Source organism: Chiroxiphia lanceolata, chromosome 26 (genome assembly GCF_009829145.1).
Source record: "Chiroxiphia lanceolata isolate bChiLan1 chromosome 26, bChiLan1.pri, whole genome shotgun sequence".
Classification (NCBI taxonomy): domain Eukaryota; kingdom Metazoa; phylum Chordata; class Aves; order Passeriformes; family Pipridae; genus Chiroxiphia; species Chiroxiphia lanceolata.
The window spans coordinates 861,690-881,018 of record NC_045662.1 but is presented as its reverse complement, the minus strand read 5'-3'; the positions used below and the strand labels follow the sequence as shown (position 1 = coordinate 881,018).

Sequence of the window (19,329 nt, the reverse complement as noted above, 5' to 3'; positions counted from 1 at the left end):
CTTCTCTTGGCTGTTGTGTCTAAATGAGCCAATTTGCTGAAGGACTCCTCCTGGAAGGACTGGAAGTCTAACAAGACCTGACGCTTGGTTGCAGAGTCCTGTTTCTGGCAAAATTCAATTTCTTCCCAAAAGAACAGAAATCTCTTCTTGTATTGCAGTTCTTGCCATTTCATCAGGGCTCCTGTGATACCTCTCACAGCCCTGGCCAGGAGGGAAATACCAGCAACTATTTTCATTCGACCTATTTCCAGAAAGTGTTTGAAAACGGGGTATAATGGCTCAGGGAAGGGGGAGCAAAGGACAGGAATGTGTTTGTTACTGCTGCAGTTGATGGGTTTGTTGATATGTTGTTTATTCTTGGACTGATGTGATTTCTGGGGCTTATTTGACAGCCAGGGGATAATCTTTTGCCAGAGGCCTGGCTGGCTGAGTGGCAGGGCAGACAAAGTTTGATGCATTATCTGAGATGCAAGGGATGGACCCACAGGGGCAGACTCTCTCATTAATTAAGGATGTGTAGTTATTTCACTCATTTATATCCCTGTGATGCTCAGGGACTTGTTCTCCTGTGACTAGGCTGCATTCTTCAGGTGTTCACCCTGAACTGCAATGAGCAACACTTTGGAGACTGTTCCAGCCTCAAGATTTCCCGTTTTGCCCAGTCCCACAGCAGGAGGTGTCTGAAAATAATTTCTCACCTTTCCTCCAACGTTTGTCAACCTTTAGGATCTTGAATTTTTGCTGTAGTTATTTAGCTTTGCCTAAGTGAAGTCCAGACAGGGCTGAGGTTGCTGAAGAGGGGTTAGCATTAAACCAGTGTATTTAACTGTATTAGAGCATTTTATCTGGATGGACCCAGTTTAAGACATTATTCTTGGTGACAAAGCAGGTTTCTCTCCACACCGCAGGTGGGACAGGCAGCACAAACCCAGAGAAGGGCAGAATCAGCCTAACAAAGCCTGAGAAACAAGTATAAAAAAATGACACCATTTAATAGAGGGAAGAATTGGAGGAGAGAGTTGAGAGCTTGCCTGGGCCACGAGGGCAGAGCTGCTCCTGATAAGTGTCAAATGCCCAATCTTGTGGTATGTATTGAATGCCTTACAAAATACAGGCCTTTCCCAGTTTTTCCCAATCAAGCATTTATTAGGATGAAGTTACATTTCCTGACAAGAACTATTTTCCATTAAACTACACTGACAAGAAGGAGTCACTGTATTAATTGGAGTTTTTTAATCAATCGGTGTTTGATTTTAATCAGTGTGTTTAATCAATCATAATCCTAATTGGAGCTCTTCCAATCAATCATTGGAAAAAACAGTTTGCATTGTCCTGCTGCCCTGACTAACTGGCCTATATCTCCTTTTCTTTAATTTTTTTTTTTTTATAATCTACATTCTCCTTGATTTTCCATGAAGTTAAAAGGTGTCAGGAGTTCTGTGGCTCAGCAGACTCTGACCATAAAGCACGTGGGGCTTTGTAGTTCAGCAAGTACAAGAAAGGGTTGTGGCTTTAACGGTGGTGGATTATCTGGTCCAAACAATGAAGAAACAACACGCAGGTGAGAGAACTGAAAGGCTTTGATACAACTCTAGAGCAAGGCTTTGATTCCCAGCCCTGTGAGAAATGACAGGAACCTGTGCATCACTCTGGGACAGTGCATCCATATCCTCAAGAGTCCAGCCACAGGTACCACAGGTGCCACAGGTACCACAGGTCTTAAGCAAGAGAATGAAAGTGGTCACCAGTGTCTTCATAGCTCGGAAAATTCATATTTCCTCCAAGGAGTCAACAGGTCCCTCCTCGTGACCTCCTCTGCTCTGTTGCCAGCTGTGGTGGTTGTAGGTCCTGTTTGGATGTCCCTGAAATGAGTCAACCTTGGTCAGGGGTGGTGTCATGGTTTGAGATACCCCAAAATCCAATTCTCTAGTCCAAGCCCTCCTCCCACATCTCAACCTAGTGTAAGATGTGTTTTTTCCCAGACAAAACACACCAGACTCAAAGTGGGGGAAAGGGAATATATTACAATGACTGTACAAATAAATACTACAATACATTATATACAGCCTTAGCTATCTCTACCATGACATAAGTATTTACAATGGATCAGATCTCTTCTCCCCTCCAAATAAAAGTCCAGGAGGGAAGAAGGACAGATCCCTTCTAGTCTCTGAGCAGGAGTATCTTCTACAGCAGCAGTCATCTATCCTCTTCACCTGCAGCAGCTGATAGCTGGATTTCTGCCAGCACACACGAGGGGGAAATCCAAGCCCCCTCGGCCACTCGTCTTTCCAAGCGAGGGGTCTTCCGTGGGCTGCGTTTCCCAGGACAAGGGCGCTATCGCCACGTCATATCACGAAGCTCAGGGGTCTTCGTGACGGTCCTTATCTTCAGGGGAGTCAGCCCCTTGCAGAGCTTCTGTGCCCCGCTTCAAGATGGCTGCGAGCTTCTTTGTAGCTTGCAGCAAGGGAGGGCTCAAGGTCTACCTCCTCCACACCGTCCTGGCTGAGCTCTCAGGACGACCGAGCTTCTTAGCTCTTCTCTGCAGTGCATGTCGCACTTCACCCCTCCCGTTTAGGATGTGAGGGGTCTCCAAGGAGTTTGGGGGTCTGGTTCAGTTCTTACCCCCAAAACTCTGTCTCTCTGCTGCTGTCTCTCTCTCTTCGGACAACACTGTCTCTCTCCTGCTTGGCTGTAATGCCTCTGCCGCACCTTATCTTTTCTGGCTCTCTGCCACCGCTCCGGTCAGTGCAGTTCTGCTGCTGCCGCTGCTGCTCACAGTGAAGAAAACATCTCCCAGCTCATAGCTACAGACACATAGTCCAGTTTAACACTGTTCCAAGTCTCTGTAGCCCCCAACTGGGGCTGGGGGGGGCAGAGGCCCCCCAGAGGGCTCTTGCCCGCTCCTCGTGGCTCCTACAACATGGCTACCACTTCTACTACCCAAACTACAACTCTTCTCTTCCGTTTGTTTGTGATATGTTTATATTTCGCAGAAGCACTCATTGGCTAAAACTTCAAAACTTACCACCCCCTGGGGGTTACCACTTTCAACTGCAGGGGGAAAATCTGGTTCAAACCACTACAGATGGGAAAGTCAGAACCTGGCCTGGACCTCTGAGCTGGGATTGCAAGCTGAGTGGTGGGATGGATCCCTGGTGGGACAGAGATGTCACCGCCCCCCCAAGGGCCCTGGCACTGACACCTCTGCTGCCCAGGCAACCCCAGGGGCTGATCTCCAGGTGTGCCAGTGGCTGCGTGTCCATGTGTAGCCCAAGGATAAGAAGAACGTGAACCCACTGGAGAGAGTCCAGAGGAGGCCCCGGAGATGCTCCAAGGGCTGGATCCCTCTGCTCTGGAGCCAGGCTGGGAGAGCTGGGGGGGTTCACGTGGAGAAGAAAAGGCTCCAGGGACACCTGAGAGCCCCTTCCAGGGCCTAAAGGGGCTCCAGGAGAGCTGGGGAGGGATTTGGGACAAGGGATGGAGGGACAGGACACAGGGAATGGCTTCCCACTGCCAGAGGGCAGGATTAGATGGGACATTGAGAAGGAATCCTTCCCTGCGAGGGTGGGGAGGCCCTGGCACAGGTTGCCCAGAGAAGCTGTGGCAGCCCCTGGATCCCTGGAAGCGTCCAAGGCCAGGATGGAGGGGGCTTGGAGCAACCTGGGCTGGTGGAAGGTGTCCGTGGCCGGGAACATGACGCCACGCAGGGGACGCAGTTCCACGGCCCCAAGGCGGCTCTCTCAGCTCACACCACCTCCGCTGAGCGTGGTGCGCGTCTGAAGCAGCAGCTTTGAGCTGCGGCTGCCCTGCAGAGCCCCGGAATTGGAATTTCTGGAAGGACGTGAATTCCCGGTGTGTCCCCCCCCCCCCCCAGTCATCCCCCCCCGGTCCCCCCCCCCCCCCGTCCTCCCGGCTCCCGCCGGTCCTGCAGCGCCCCCTGGCGGCGGCGGCGGCGGGAGGAGCAGGCGGGGCCGGAACCGGAAGCGGAAGCGGTGGGAGCGGAAGCGGCCGGAGGGCGACGTGTGCGGGGAGCGGCGCGCGAGCGGGATGGAGGGGCTGTACCAGCACACCAACAAGTGCGTGAGGGGGAGAGGGGCTGTACCAGCACACCAACGAGTGCGTGAGGGGAAACGGGGTTTGTACCAGCACACCAGCGAGTGCGTGAGGGGGAGAGGGGCTGTACCAGAACACCAAGTGCGTGAGGGGAAACAGGAGGGGCTGTACCAGCACAGGAACAAGTTCGTGAGGGATGAGAGGCTGTGCCAGCAAACCAAGGAGTGAGTGAGGGGGAACAGGAGGTGTGAGGGGCTGTACCGGTACAACAAGAAGTGCGTGAGGGCTGTGGGGGTGTGCCAGCAACCAGCGAGTGCGTGAGGGGAAGCAGGGCTCTGACAGGTCTGAAGGGCTGTACCAGCCCAGCAACGAGTGCGTGAGGGGTGTGGGGGTGTCGGAAAATGGGGAAAGGCCTGTATTCTATAAAGCATTCAAGTCCATACTACAAGATCAAGCATTTCGAAGTTCCCAGGAGCTGCCGCCACGTCAGCTCTGAAGGGCTCAGCCCGGGCCATGGGGGACCTCTTAATTAATTATTATTTATTCCCTGTTAATTAATGTGCGTTCATTTAAGGGATGCTCGTTCATATTGTTTTTTGGGGCACTAGGGTTTGAGGTGTCCTGCTGCTGCACTTTGAACCGCCTGTGGAAGCTCCTTGAGGATAAATCTCACACTTCATGGATAATGCCCATCTGTGGAGGGAGGAGTGGTGTGAAAATTGCAAAATGAGGCAAAAAAATCTTGCAGCTCTGTTGTTGCTCCATATGGAATAACTCACAGGTCCCTTCCTACTCAGAATTTTCAGTGATTCTGTGTGAAAGAGGATGAAGGACATGTTTAATCCAATATTCCAAATTTCTGTGGTAATTTGCTGCTTTCTGGAGCTCTTTTAAGGGAGATAGGGTGATAATTGAACTGATTGAAAACGAAACTATAGAACAAGTGTGGGATTGCAGGGTACTGGGTATTGAATTGGTTCTGTAGTTAATTCCAAGCATTGCTGTACTTGGGACATCCCCTCTTTGGCAGCACAGAGTCAGGGTTCAGAAGGCAGCTCTGAGAGTTATTTAAAAATCTCATAACTGAAGAACAAATGTTTTAGTGCTCTGTAAGTTGGTTTCCAAAGTCTGGCTTCAGAAACGTTTGTGCTTTGGTTATCAGATGAAAGAGCCACTAACATGACCAAGATTCTGGTGTCTTAAAATTTGTTTTGGAAAAAGGTCATGATATTTTTGTAAATATCAAGTTTAATCAAAACCATCAATGAAGTGCCTTTATTGAAGTCGAATAGTGACCAGCTGTGAGACTGGTCACACCAAGTGTGGCTGCAGATTCCCTCTGGTCAGGACTATTTCAGCATTGCCCAACTGCAGATCTCTGGGAAACACAGTAAAAAATGGACAAATATATGGAATACTTTGGTGTAATGTTGTCCCAGTCTCCCAGAAATGTGAGGCTTGGGGGTTTGAAACAGAAGAATTTGGCAACCCATTAGTATTTTTTCTTTGTTTCCGTTTACCACTGCTTGTCCAGCACCAGTAGTTCCTTATAATTCTAAGCTTTTAATTTCACTTGATGCCTCTGAGTTTATATGTTGTAGGACAGTGAAAACCATTCCTTATTCACCTTCTGTGCCATTCTGCTCTCAGGTATCTCTCCACTGTCACCTCCAGGCGGAACAGCTGTTTCTTGTAGAAAAGCTATTTTGTACTTTTCGTAATCTTCACCTTGAGTTCTGTGCTTAAATGAAGTTACTCTGCAGTGCTTGTGGAGAGGAACTGTGTTGGTGGTCAGTGATGGGCTGTCTGCACTGAACACTGTTGCTGATTCCTGCTCTGTTCCAAAAAGTACTTTTCAATAAAGGAAGCTGAAAACTGAGGTACTGAAAAATGATTTTGTAGCTGTCCCTGACTGCATTTCCTCTTTGTCTCCTGACAGGCAGGTCCATGAGGTGCAGTCGTACATGGGGCGCCTGGAGACTTCAGACAAGGAGTCAGTACACTGTAAGTAGTTCTTAGTGAGGGGAGTCCCACCCAGGGATTGAGCTGACTTAGCTTGTGAGCTTTATCATTGTATTTGTAATCATTATTGGGTCAAATTTGGCTCTTGAGTCATTGTGATCAGCTGGAGACACAGCACCAATTTGGAATACATTACAATTATTTTAGTGTTTAACTTCAGTAAGGTGATGTTTTGTAAGAAGGACAGAGCAGAAAAAGACGGAACAAGAATTTTCTTCAAATCATCTTCCTGTTGAAATCCTTTAACTGACAAATAGTGCTCACTGTGGGTGCCTCTGTAATGTCCTGATGTGGGAGTTCCAGAGTTTTGGTGCTGTTGGATTTTGGAACTCGTGGTCAGGGTGTGTTTGGAGGCCGTGCACCATAACCGGGTTAAAAGCCCCCATCACTGCCCTCGTGCAGGTGCAATTAATAAACACCTTGATGTGGGCAGAGCTGCACATCCACAGCATTACTGGGCTGGTTTGTTAGAACCCAAAAAGTGAGGGATGTGGCTGTGCCTGCTCTGCTGTTGGTATTCCCTCAGCATCCACCAACTATAGCCTTCCCCTAAAGATGCTCAGTGCTGCTTCTGGGGAAAAGGCTGGGATTTGCTGTGCAGGAATTCAAGCAGGATGATTTTGACAATTCCTGCTGTATCAGAGTCAGAACCAGAACCTGTAATTCCACCTGCTTGTGGGAAATGTGCAGAACCATTTGGTCTGAAATTGCCTCAGTGAATCTGGACTATAACCCTGTGCTCATAAATGACTCTGATAATAAAATTCTCTGATATGTGTGGCAGGACTTTTTACCCCAGTGCAGAATGGGCCCATGTATTTTGGACCTGTGTTTAAAGCCTTAATTCCTGCTTGAGTCACTAATAATGGGCTTCACCAGGAACTCCTGAGTGAAAGGGCACTGCACTGACTGGATGCATTTATTATATGTCCATTGACTTCTACTACTCTAAATATGCTTGTGAAGTATGACTTTGCACTAAAAAGGGCTGTGATTACTTTCCTAGCCAAAAATTACAATTTAAAATCCTGATTCTGGTTTTCATGGTAATTGTACTACTCTGCCTACACTGCCAGAATTCCCAGACTGCTGTTCCCTGGGTGTGATTTTGAAAATGAATATGATTTCCTATTTTGCTTCTGCTGCTTGAGACCTTTTCAAGAGATAGGATTATGTACATCTTACATGGTCAATAAATGAACATACTGATTATTTATACATATATAAAGATACAGATAGTGTTGTGGATATTAGTATATATTTCAGAATTTATGGGAAAAGGGATTATCTGTGGTTGAAGAGCAGGAATAGGGGGCAGGAAATCAAACTTGCAGTTTGCCTTTTCCAACTTTGAGCAAATAGTCCCTCCTTGCTCAAAAAATCCTGTAATAGTGTTGTTTGGTCTAAGAAAAGCTGCTGTAACTGTCTGTCTGCTCTCCTGGGTGCTCTTCTGTTGAGTTTAGCTGCAGTAAATGATGGAGAGATGAATTAGGACAATTCGATTTGTGTGTATGGATGTGAGTCTGTTACTCTTTAATTGTGGGAGATCCAGGGGCAAAGAAAAGGGTCATGTGTGCTCTTTACTTTTCTGGGTTCTGCTGAATGGGGTTTTCCTAGCTCCCTTCTCTGGGGGGGGAAGGTGAGAGTGTCAAATTACTGAGCTAAAGAAGTGGCATTTCATGATATTTATAGTTCCTTATCTGATTTTCATCCAGTAAGGATTTTTATCTCTCAGGTTTTACATACAGCTTTGAATGCTCTTGAGCTTTTCCCTTCATCAGATTGCAGTTCTTTAATTCAAATCAAATGGTGTTTTTATTTCCTTGCAGTAGTGGAAAACGAGATCCAAGCAAGAATAGACAACATATTCAGCAACTTGGAACGCCTGGAAATCCTGTCCAGCAAAGAACCTCCCAACAAGAGGCAGAATGCCAAGCTGTGAGTTCACCTGCCTGGCTCTGATTGGGCAGGGGAGTCTTTGTAATTATTTTAATTAAATTTATTGAAGTCCTTTGCCTTTTGATTTGTATGAAACTTTTATACTCTGCATAACTTACCCTGTGCTCTGCAGTAGCAGAGTTGAGGCACAGAGACAAAATTGCTTTCCTGCATTTAACCACAGAATGGTTAAGGTTGGAAAAGACCTCAAAGATCCTCAAGTCCAGACTGGTGGTGGAGCTGGAGTTGTGGCTCTGTTCTCAGATGAGCAGAACATCCACTTGGAGGCTTAAATAAAGTTCCACTTTATATGATATTTGGTTTTAATGCATTTGTGAATGTAGGGAGTAACATTCCTTCAGTTGGTGTCGTTTTCTCTGGACCATTGTCCTGGCTGTTGGTGACTAAAATGAGATTTCTAAAGTGAGCACTGGTTTGAGCAGGAGGTTGGACCACAGACATCAGGAATCGCTGTTCTTAATTAATTCTGTGATTCAATTATTAATGTCCCAAAACACCCTTGTAGACAGTAGGGGTAGATTTCATGTGTTATAGAGGTCAGTATGTGAAGTAGTCATGAATTTCTTTATAGAATCTCATTTGGGTTGGAAGGGACCTTAAAGATCATCTTGTTCTAACTCCCTGCCATGGCCAGGGACACTTTCCACCAGACCAGGATAGTCTGATAATCAAGGTAATCAGTTATGTAGTATGGTAATCAAACATTAAACATTATCAAACATGTAATCAGGAGTTCTGGACAGGATTTGTTTCAGCCCAGTGGAGATGTCTGAGGTGTCTCCTGTTTTGCCCACTGACTTTCAAGCTTCTTTTAATAAATATTCAAACTTAAGAACATGGTGCTAATTAATGAAGCTTGAAAGCATCATCTTTTGTGTGAATGAGGATCATAAAATACAAAACCTGCCATCTTTCCAAATCTATGTTATATGAGAAATAGATATGTGTAACTCCTGAAGAGACTAGTCATGGGATAGGATGACTGAGACTGCCCATTAGCTCTCCTGTGTATTTATTGCACTTTTTTGCTCAAAGCAAGCTGTTAAATATCAGAAATACTGTAAGACAGCTCAGGAATTCTGCTTCACATTCTGTTGTTAGCCTGGAGGCTAAATAATTGATTAAAATAAATAAATAAAATTGATTAAAATAAATAATCACTCATTTTCTACCTATTTGGTAGAAAAACGAGGCAGGGGAGACGTAAGTGTGGAATTTTGGCCTGATATTGAACGTCCTGCGTCGTTCTGGAGAAGTAGAACCCATCAGTCCGTGTTACCTGGTAATGCTGCATTGTCCTTGTGAGAACCAGCAGCACAGAGCAGTGTTTTCACCCTGCTGTTGGTCCTTTCCAGGAGGGTGGACCAGCTGAAGTATGATGTGCAGCACCTGCAGACGGCCCTGAGGAACTTCCAGCACCGGCGGTACCTGCGGGAGCAGCAGGAGCGGCAGCGGGAGGAGCTGCTGGCCAGGACCTTCACCACCAATGTAAATATGTGTGTTTACCTCGGTGGAAACACGTGTGGTTCACCTCTCTGTGCTCCAGGAGCTGCAGGCTGGCAGAGCAGCTTCAGGCAGGGCTGTTGAATGCTGCTGTGTCAGTAAAGGCAGAGAAGGATAACAATGTAGGGATAAAGTACAGCTCTCACATGGCTCTGAGGAGGCAGCAGGAAAAGACTCCAGAAGCTGCTGCTCCTGTTTTATCCAGTGCAGTTCCACCTGGCTTTATAGGGCAGTTGCAAAAGGGTGAATGAGGTAGGTACCAAAGGGTACATTTTACTTGGATTTGTGTCAAATCCTGAAATCTGTGAAAAGCCTGACTTTATATACCCTGCTGACAGTAGATGTCAGCAAACTGCTACTTATCCAAATACAAATCACACAGCTGGGACAAAGCCCTTGCTTTTTGCCTAGAAATGAGTCAAAAGTTTGTAATAACATGAACATGTTCCACCTGTTCATGCTAATTCTTAGTTCCTCTGCTGGGAAGTCCCCCCGGTGCAAATTCCTGGAGGAATTTCACTCTGAGTAATGTAGGTTCACTTTCAGATTTCACTTTTCTGCAGCTGAAAAGTTAGTCTTGGTTTTGTTTGGGGGTTCTTTGTGTTTTGTTTTATGGTTTTTTGTTTGTTTGTTTTTTTTTTTTAAATCATTATTATTTTTTAAAGTTTTTTCTTCCCTTTTTTGTTAAAGGCACCTTCCGTAACATTCATTATCTGTGTTGTCAGTCACTGTTAGGGCCAGGAAGAATGAATGTGAGGGATCCTCTTTGCTTGAGATTTGGGCAGTTCCATGCACTTCTCAGCCTGCCAGAAAGATAATGTCTGGTATTTTGTTGGCTATTTCAAAATGTTAAACAAGGCTAGAAAGGAACACTGAGATTTGAAACCTGATTTATTTTTAAACACTTTGGTGTTCCTCCGCAAATAGGGACAAGTTTTCCTACAGGAAAATTTGTTGTTAAAACGTGTGTTAGAGGAACAGTTTTAAAGAGCAATAGCTGGCTTACAGATGCAAAATATAGAGCAAACTGGGGTTTTTTCCTCCTTTAGATCTTGAAATGTGTCTCAAAGGAAAGAAAACAGATGATTATTTTGTATTTCTTTTTACCTTGCTACAAAAATGTGACTTTAAAGTGACATTTTAATAGGAAAACAAGGATTTATTTGTCAGTTGTTGGCTTATTTTGGTTAGAAGTTACACAGTTCATATTCATAACTCCCCTATTCTATTAAATGGCGATGTCAACTGAGTGTTGGGGCATCCTCAGGAAGTCACTGTGACATCCAGAACAGTTTTTGGAAGCTGTTCCGAACATTTAGCTTAATTCAGAGTTTAAAGTGGTCTTCAAAGCCTACCCTGTACCATTCTGGAGAAAACCCCAAAGAGCAAATCAAAGCTCTGCTGGTGCCATCTCATCTCCTTGGGAGGGGGGTCACAAATCTACTCCCACATTTTCATTGCTGCCTAATAGTGTCTGAAAAGAGCCCCTTGTGTAGGAAATGAAATCCCTGCTGATTTGAAGATTGTTACATCTATGGAACAAGAGCCATTAAATGCCAGTCCAAGTGCTTCTGCTCACAGACTTGTGTCAGCCCTGGTGCTTCCTGAGCAGTGGATCAGTGTGTGTGTCCTGGCACAGCCTCTTCCCCAGGCCCTCGTGGCTCTGGCACCGTCCTTGGCTCTGGCACTGTCCTTGGCTCTGGCACCGTCCTTGGCTCTGGCACCGTCCTTGGCTCTGGCACTGTCCTTGGCTCTGGCACCGTCCTTGGCTCTGGCACTGTCCTTGGCTCTGGCACTGTCCTTGGCTCTCCTTCTCTCACAGTCGGCCTGGGCACTGCACCCCCTGCACTGGATCCTGCAGGGCGTCTTCACACTCACCTCAGGGGTTTGAACTGGAGATTCTGCTCAGAGCACATTCCCTGGGTACCCTGGGTGTGACCTGCAGCTCACAGGCACATGCTCCAGACAGGAATTCTGCCTCTGGGCCGTTCTTGTTCTGAGTCTCTGGGAGCAGGGATCAGAGTTCCCACACTTACCAGTGTCACCATTCCTGCTCTAAACCAGTGTGGGAGTGATGAGCCATTTCCTTGCTCTCTGGAAGAGAGAGAAGATAGGACTGAGGGCCTTTGACAGAAACAAGTGATCGCATCCTCTGCCCACTTGTGCAGTCCAGATTAGAGCTTTATCCCATTATTTCCATTTCAAGATTCCTAGTTCCTTGTTGAGCAAATGCATCTTTTCCGGAAAAAATGTGAAAAATGTAAATTTTTAATTATTTTTTTCTCTGAGGCCCTGGGTGATGAGTGAGCCAGAGCTCAGGGAACCAGGCTCATGTCTGTTGGCCCTCACTGCCAGAAATTTGCACCATGTCATAAGTACTTGGAATATCATCTCCAAACGTTGCGTTTTTCAGGCCTTTTGTCGCTCAGAGACATGGTGGAAAATGTTCCACAAATCTTTCACTTGCAATGATCAAATGACTCCTTGTTAAACATCTTCTGTAGCTTTGATGTTCTGTCTTGCAATAACCCTTTCCTACATAAATCATAAACTGAGATCATAAAGATTCATAGAATGAGATTATAAAAATTCTCTGCTTGTATCTCTTTATCATAAACTGAGTTTATAAAAATTCTCTGCTTTTAATCCCTTTCTCCTCGAGATGGAATTGTGGTGGAGCAGCTGATCAGCTTTGCCCTTCGGCTTCCTCCCTGTCTTCTCTAAATTGTTTTCACTCGGTGTTGTGTTAAATATCCTGATGGAAAAGCTGTTTTGCAGCCAGTCCCCCCAGCCCTTGGGGTGTTGCAGGGGGGTGTGTACTGGGTGTGGGCAGTGTGAGTGAGCAGGTAACCAAGTCCCTGCCTTTCCCCACAGGACTCTGCCACCACCATCCCGATCGACGAAACCCTGCAGTATAACGAGTCCCTGCAGAGTGCCCACCGAGGCATGGATGAGCTTATTGGCAGTGGCACCAACATCCTGCAGGGCCTGAGGGACCAGAGAGTCACCTTAAAGGTGGGGCATTGTTTTTTACCAAAGACCCCACGTTTTTCTGTGTTTATGATGACCAGTCTTTGTAAAATCAATCCACGCGTTGCTTCGAGCTGAGGGTGCTGGAAAGGCCCAAACTTCATTTAAACAACCTGAAATCTTTACATTTTATCATCCTTTTAGTAATATCTTTAAGCTCTTTCTGGGCCTGGCTGGCCTTCCCCTGCAGGGCAGTATCTGGAGTGCTGAATGTTGTGTTTTATGTTAAGTGCCCTTATGTTTGTTTTCCTTTGGTTGGTTGTTGGTTTTGGTTCAGTTCAGAAGGGGCAGGAACTGGCTGACAGGTGTTGGTTCAGATGAACATCACTCAGAGCTGCTGTAAAGCACTTGTGTGTGAGATTAGTGATAGAGGTAATGCTCCTCAGTAATGAAGATAATGTACCTCAGGAATAAAGATAATGCACCTCAACATCCCTCCCTCCCCAAACACTGCTCATTTCAGCTGTATTTCTGCAAGTCTCTTAAGAGCAAATATTTGCCTTTTATCTTAAAGGCTTTTCAAAGTGATGTTATATTTTGAATGAACAGCTCAAAGATAGAAAAACTTTTTTAATGTGTGTGGGGAGAAACTGAATTTCTGAAAAATGTGGGGAAATCCTTTTGTGTGTTGTAATCATCTTCTGATGGGGATAACTGCTGTTGTCTCTCTTGGGATGTATCTGCCAGAGGATTTAGGCATTTTCAGTGACATGAATTCCTGTTTTGATCAGGAATCAAATGTCTCTGGTGTCACAGGCAGTGACAGCCTGACCTGCACTGCAGCTCACACACAGGGAGCTGAGCTGCACGCACGGGCACTTTGCTGTCCTGGTCACAGAATTCCAGGTTCGTGGTTCTCCCAAAGCCCTGGGCGGGACCAGCACGGGGGATAAAGCAGGGCTGGAGCTCCTTTTCTGCTCCCTAGTGTGGTGAGCAGTCCCTGCACCACAGATGTCACCTGCAGGCATTAAAGCAGAGTTTGGGGCCAGGTCCTTTCCAAGGTGAGATTTGGCTTCTTGGATCAGGTCACTTGTTCACTGAATAGAGATTAGTTTTTATACAGAGTCAATTACTAGAACAACTCGAAGAAAACTTGGTGGGGTGTTCATTCATTGCAGGGGAATGTTGTCACTGGGTTGTCCGGGGGCAGGACTGGGGGGTAGAAAGGGGTTCTGCTCCTGTGGGATCCCGTGGGGCTCCTGCAGGGAGCTGTGCCCTGTCTCCCCTGGCAGCCTGTGCCCGCTGTGCCCTGGGGGAGCTCCGCAGCAGGGAACTGGTGGGGGTCTCTGCCCAAGGTCTGTGCTTTGGGGCCATCGTGTCCTTGTGTTTTCAGGGGGATATTTCCTCTTCCTCACAGGTGAGGAAACATCTGTTCATGTTCCTTTTCCCCTTACCCAGCTTTTCATACACTGACAGGACTTTGTTGCCTGATAACATCTGGCAGAAGCAGCTGCTGTAAGAGACAGTTACAGAGGGAAATGGATTAATGTGGAATCGTGGACTATCCTAAATGGGAAAGGACCCCCAAGGGTCATCCAGTCCAACCCCTGGCCCTGCACAGACACCCAACAATCCCACCCTGTCCCTCAGAGCATTGTCCAAACCCTCCTGGAGCTCTGGCAGCCTTGGGGCTGTGCCCACTGCCCTGGGGAGCCTGGTCAGCACCCAACCAGCCTCTTTCCCTGAGATCCAACCTGACCCTGCCCTGGCACAGCTCCAGCTGTTCCCTGGGTCCTGTCCCTGCTCACAGAGAGCAGAGATTGGAGCTGCCACTCCAGTGCCCCTCATTCTCCTCTTCTCCAGCTGAACAAGCCAAGTGCCCTCAGCCACTTGTTGTGTGGACCCTCCAGACCCTTCCCCATCCTCATGTCCCTCCTTTGGACACTCCCTAATACCTGTATTCTCTGAAACTTTGTGCTTATTTGGTATAAATAGACAGGTATGGACCAAGTATTCCCAGATTATCACTTTAACTGTTCTAATTATACAATTCCACTGTTCCATGACTGCAAGAATTGAGGAGTTTTCACTTTTTATTGGTTTTTTTTTTTTATTTCAAAGCTTTATATTTGGTTTGTTTTCTCCCAGCAAGGTTTGGTATTTTCTGAAGCAGTGTGAAAAGATTCTGCAGGGACAGGGAAGAGCTGAACTCAAGAGCAGCCTGCAGGGGGTTAATGTGAGGTGTGGGAAATGCAGGGGGAAGATGTGATGATGTGTTACTGGACCAACCTGATTTCAGTGCAGGGCCCGAGTACCTGCACAGCCCTGAACAGAAGAAACTCTGTCATTTTTCATTGCAAACCTGTATGTTCTATGGATTGAGAAGCTGTTTGTGCATGTGTGCCTGATATTGTTGATCTAAAAGTCCTCAGGGAGATTTTTCTGATCTTCAGTCAGGTTTGTATTCAAAACAATTCCAAATTTTCACATTTTTACTCTTCTGAGACCAAAGATACAGTGGACTGTGGGAAGAGAAGCTGAAGTTTTTATTTCAAAGTCCAAGCATGGAGTTGAGCACTGTGATGGGAATCTGTGCTTCTGACCTGGCTCAGAAGTGAAACCAGTTACAGCTTCTTGAAGGGGCTGTTCTGCCCAGAGCCACTGTGAGGGACGGGTCCCTTGTCCTGGTGTGACAAGGCAGTTCCCCCTGGGAGCACACAGGCTGCAAGCTCCTTTTAGACCCCATCTGGAACTCTTACTCCTCCCTAGGGAGTGCATTTTTCTGAGACACTTTTTATTGTGTGTTTGTCCAGACAGATTGTTTTGTGTCTTTAACCACATCTTTGTTCATATGTGTGAATTAATTAGTCCCAACCTGCAGCTATTTCCAGGATTCTGTGGTGACCCCCTGTCAAATGGTTCCATGGTCAGAATCCATCCCTCACCACCCAGGATGAAACATTCTTGGGCTGTGGAATAAGTGTCAGACCAGGAGGTTAATGGTGTCTTTGGTGTGTTTTTGCTCTCAGGGTACCCACAAGAAGATCCTGGATGTTGCCAACATGCTGGGCTTGTCCAACACGGTGATGAGGCTCATCGAGAAACGCGCCTTCCAGGACAAGTTCCTGATGCTGGGGGGGATGGCAGTGACCTGTGTCATCATGTTCCTTGTGGTGCAGTACCTCACATGAGCTGCTGAGCCACTGCCAGAGACACAGTCCTTTGGAGCAATGTGGACTGGACTTCCCTCTGGGTGCTGCTTTGGATGAGCCCTTCCCATGGACTTCAGAGTTTACAAATCCCACCTGGACACGTGTCACGTGGAAAGCATGTCGGGAACTGGATGTGTCTGGGGACACTGTAATTGAGAATGGCCCTGTAAAAACACCCCCTGGCCTTTACTGCTCTCACCTCCTGTCTGCAGGTTTGAGGATCTGGTTCAGAAGAAGCAGAAGTGAATATTGTGCCCAGCAAGGCAAGGCAGGAATGTCCCTTTGGAGGCACAGGGACAGGAGGATGCAGAGTGGAAGCTGCAGTGACTCTCTCCTGTGCTGGCCAGAGCTGACCCTGGAACTGCACCTGGCAGTGCATGAAGGGCACAGAGACTTCCCAGGGTTTGTGGCCCTGGGCCTGTGGACTGAGTGTGCAGAAAGACTTGGGGAGTGAAGGGTTTCCATCTGCAGATCCACCATTTGCTGGAAGAGGTGGAGGGTTTGTGGGGAGAGGTCTTAGGGCACAGTTAAACCTCAGTTAACTCTACACACAGCATCAAACAGCACAGATCTCCTGGCTGAGGCTGCAGTGCTGCTCAGCTCACCTGAGGGTGTTTGGTACCTCTCTCTCTGCCCCTCTGCTCCCCGGGGAAGGTCAGTGCTGTGCTCCTGCCTCCTCCAGGCAGGTGCACATCCCTGGGCCTCCCACCAAATCCAGCCTCCAAAACTGGGGGACATTCCTGATGCTGGTGCACGTCCCCGTGGGTGGGCTGTGCTCCTGAGGTGCTGCTTGGGTTCTGGGCTCTGGAGTTGGTACTTTGGGGTTGATGGAGCAGGTGAGTCCCCCTGTGCTCCACGGAGGTGTGGGATTGTTCGTGGAGCTGGGACAGGCTCCCTGTCTTTACATCATGGGGACTGGGATGAGCTCAACAGGCCTGTCACAGGCAGCTGTGGTTCCTCAAGCTCTGTGCCTTGGGATGGTCACATCCCCCATCCTTGGGCAGGGTGTGCTCCAGGTTACCTTTGCACCCGTGGAGTTACTGGCACAGACACTTGGCTGGGACACGTGTGCTCAGGGGAGTTCCCTGGCACAGGTCAACCCCGAGCTGGGTGGGAGATGCCTCTTGCCAATCCAGCCCTGCTTTCTCTGCAGCCTGGGGGTTCTGTCAGAGGGGCCATCCTGGCATTTTGGGCAGCATCCATTTCAATTACCCCTCAGGTCCATTCCCATCCCAACGTGCCTGGAGCATTCCCTGATGTCTGGCAGCAGCACAGAGGTGTCATAGCCAGATGATGTGGCCTTGTGCTGGCAATTCCTTCCTTGTTTTCTGTCTGGAATGGTTGTGGGTCTCTGGATTAGTGACAGATCACAAGTTCTGCATTCTCTCTTTGCTTTTATCATGTAGCCTGTTGCAAACTGGGAGAAACGGTTTAAATAACTCCAAAAATGAATTTCAGTGAGCCCGGGGCTGTGCTGGGCTGCTGTGCCCAGAAGAGCTCCCAGAGCAGATCAGCTGCCCCAGCCCATGGGCTTCTCCATGGGCTTGATGCCTCTGAGGTGTGTCCTGCTCTGTGTTCCCTCTTTGTCCAGGCTTTCCAAGGAAACACTTTGGCAGAGCAGGCATGGAATTGGTTTTCATTTGAGCCCAAGGGAGGAGGGGATTAAAAGGAAAAGAGGAATTGTGGCAGTGACAGAGCATCTGTCTTGCTCTGCAATCTAAACCTTAAATCCAAATTGGGCTTAGATTTATTCTGAGTATGAAATCTGATGGATTCCTCCTGTGGTGCCCTTGGGAGGTCACTTGGCAGGGCAGCTGGGCACTTGTGAGGGGTCCCTGAAATCTCTTTCTGTCTCCCATGAACTGCTCCAATTCCATTTGATTTCACAGATTGGGGTTCAGAGATTGGGGTTGTCATTGTTTAAAGTTTCTGTGGTTGTGACCTGCTGTAGGAGGGTTTGTCTCACACAAAGGTGGTTCTCTGGCCAATCTCTTTCCTTTTGGGCTGTGGTGGGAGCCATAAAATATTTGGAACTGGATTTTTTTTCTGTTTCTGAGCCCAGTTTGGCATTTCAGTAGATGTTTCCTTGTTGATTTGTTTTGCCTCCTGGAGTCTCCTTGTCCCTGCACAGGCTGATTTCCCCATGGAGACCCAAGTGTCCTTGCTGTCCCCTGCACCCAGAGGTGGATGAGGGGCTTGGAGGAACCCCCTGGGAACCTGGATTTGAGGACACATGACTTCAAACACAGTTACACTGCACGGGAAGTCCAGGGTGGACTTGGAAACCCAAGTGCTCTCAGGGGTGTTGTGTAAAACCCCAGACAGCCTCCACTGCAGTGGGATGGGGTGGAATCGGGGTCCGTGGGATGGGGAATGAGCCAGACCTGGAGCTCTGCTGGCTTTGCTTGTGTTGCTGCTGCAGCTCTGGGATGAGCTGCTCTCCCACGAGGGGACACTCTGGGAATTCACTTGCCTCTGGAAAAAAACCCTTTTTACCAGTATTTTATACACAAAGGAGTGGGGATGGGACATGATGTGATTCATGTGATATTCTGTGAATAAAGATTTTTTTTCAGCCACGATGAAGGTTTTTTACCTTGACCAGCACGTCGGGGCCCAGATAAACCAGCAGGACCAGTTTGGGGCTATCAGGAGCCCTGTCCCAGCTCAAGGGGAAGTTCCCAGAAGGTGGAAGCAGAATTGGCCAGCTCAGAGTGGGATCGATGCTGCTCTGGGGTCAAAGCCAGGGAGGGTTGGGAGGGGCTTGTAGGAATTCTTTGGTAGCAAAAGGAGCCAAAGGCCCCCAGAGATGAGGCTGATGATGCAGGTTGGGGGCCGGCAGACCCCCTGTCCTGCTGCCCCTTCTCTGAGTTCTGGTTAAGAGCAGTGAAGGAAGAACCCGGAGGGCAAAATGGGGCTGTTGATAAAGAGATTGTGGATTTCAAATGTGAGATCAAGGGGTTGGATTATCTTCCTCTTGCTATTAATTTCTGTTTTGAAATAATTCCAGTCCCCCAGAGCTACAAAACACTAAGTAAGAAAATATCCAGCAAAGAATGCAGGAAGTCGTCAGTGCTGTAGGTCTGAAGGAGGTGCAGAGATGGGACGGGTCTGCACCATGTCCCTTCCAGGGCCCCTGAAGGGCTTTGATCCCTGTTTCTCTTGGGTTTTACTCCTTTGTCCCTTTGCTTTTTAAAAATAATAGTTTTAATTATTAAATCTAATTAACGAGTCCTTATCTCGACCCACAAGTTTTACTTTTGTCCCCTTCGTTCCCCCCCCATCCCTGCCGGGGCAGGGAGGGAATGGTTGTGGGATGTTCTGGGTGGGGTTAAATCAAGACAATTAAACCTGAGAGGGAAAAGCTTTTGAAACAAAGAAACCAATCGGGTGAGTATTTGAGCAGTTAAAAAGCGTGAAATGGGGGTACGAGGTAGAATCGAGAGGGAGATAATGGCTGATAAAGATGATGGTTGGGTGGGACAGAATTAATTTAGAAGGAAGATAGTGCAGATAAGCACCGGAGGATGTTTGGAGTTGGCCGGGAAGCAAAGCCTGCTCTGTGCCTCTCCCCTTACACTGATTCCTCACGTTAACCCTGGAATGT

General features: G+C 47.6%; 1 protein-coding gene and 1 long non-coding RNA gene across 4 annotated transcripts; one reads left to right on the top strand and one right to left on the bottom strand.

Moving 5' to 3' along the window:
* Positions 1-1,210: 1,210 nt before the first annotated feature.
* On the bottom strand, positions 1,211-3,832 carry LOC116798791. Its single transcript, XR_004360948.1, has 2 exons — positions 3,664-3,832; positions 1,211-1,862 (listed from the first exon to the last, which is right to left on the bottom strand). It is a non-coding gene; the product is annotated as an uncharacterized LOC116798791 (long non-coding RNA).
* Positions 3,833-3,988: 156 nt separating this feature from the next.
* On the top strand, positions 3,989-18,305 carry GOSR2 (golgi SNAP receptor complex member 2). 3 transcript variants are annotated; one of them, XM_032711423.1, is made up of 6 exons: positions 3,989-4,079; positions 6,000-6,060; positions 7,908-8,016; positions 9,393-9,525; positions 12,415-12,555; positions 15,540-18,305. In XM_032711423.1, exons 2-6 carry the CDS (start codon positions 6,021-6,023, stop codon positions 15,699-15,701), a joined length of 585 nt encoding a protein of 194 aa, XP_032567314.1. In that variant the 5' UTR covers positions 3,989-4,079; positions 6,000-6,020; the 3' UTR covers positions 15,702-18,305. The 3 variants fall into 3 exon arrangements, with proteins under 3 accessions (XP_032567314.1, XP_032567313.1, XP_032567315.1); XM_032711422.1 differs by having other exon boundaries at positions 5,996-6,060; XM_032711424.1 differs by lacking the exon at positions 12,415-12,555 and having other exon boundaries at positions 5,996-6,060.
* The last annotated feature ends 1,024 nt before the right edge of the window (positions 18,306-19,329 follow it).

Coding starts and splice junctions, on each gene's coding strand:
- GOSR2 (XM_032711422.1), top strand. CDS start 4,051: ATGGAGGGGCTGTACCAGCACACCAACAA. Junction 4,080..5,995: donor CTGTACCAGCACACCAACAA/GTGCGTGAGGGG, acceptor GTCTCCTGACAG/GCAGGTCCATGAGGTGCAGT. Junction 8,017..9,392: donor AAGAGGCAGAATGCCAAGCT/GTGAGTTCACCT, acceptor GGTCCTTTCCAG/GAGGGTGGACCAGCTGAAGT.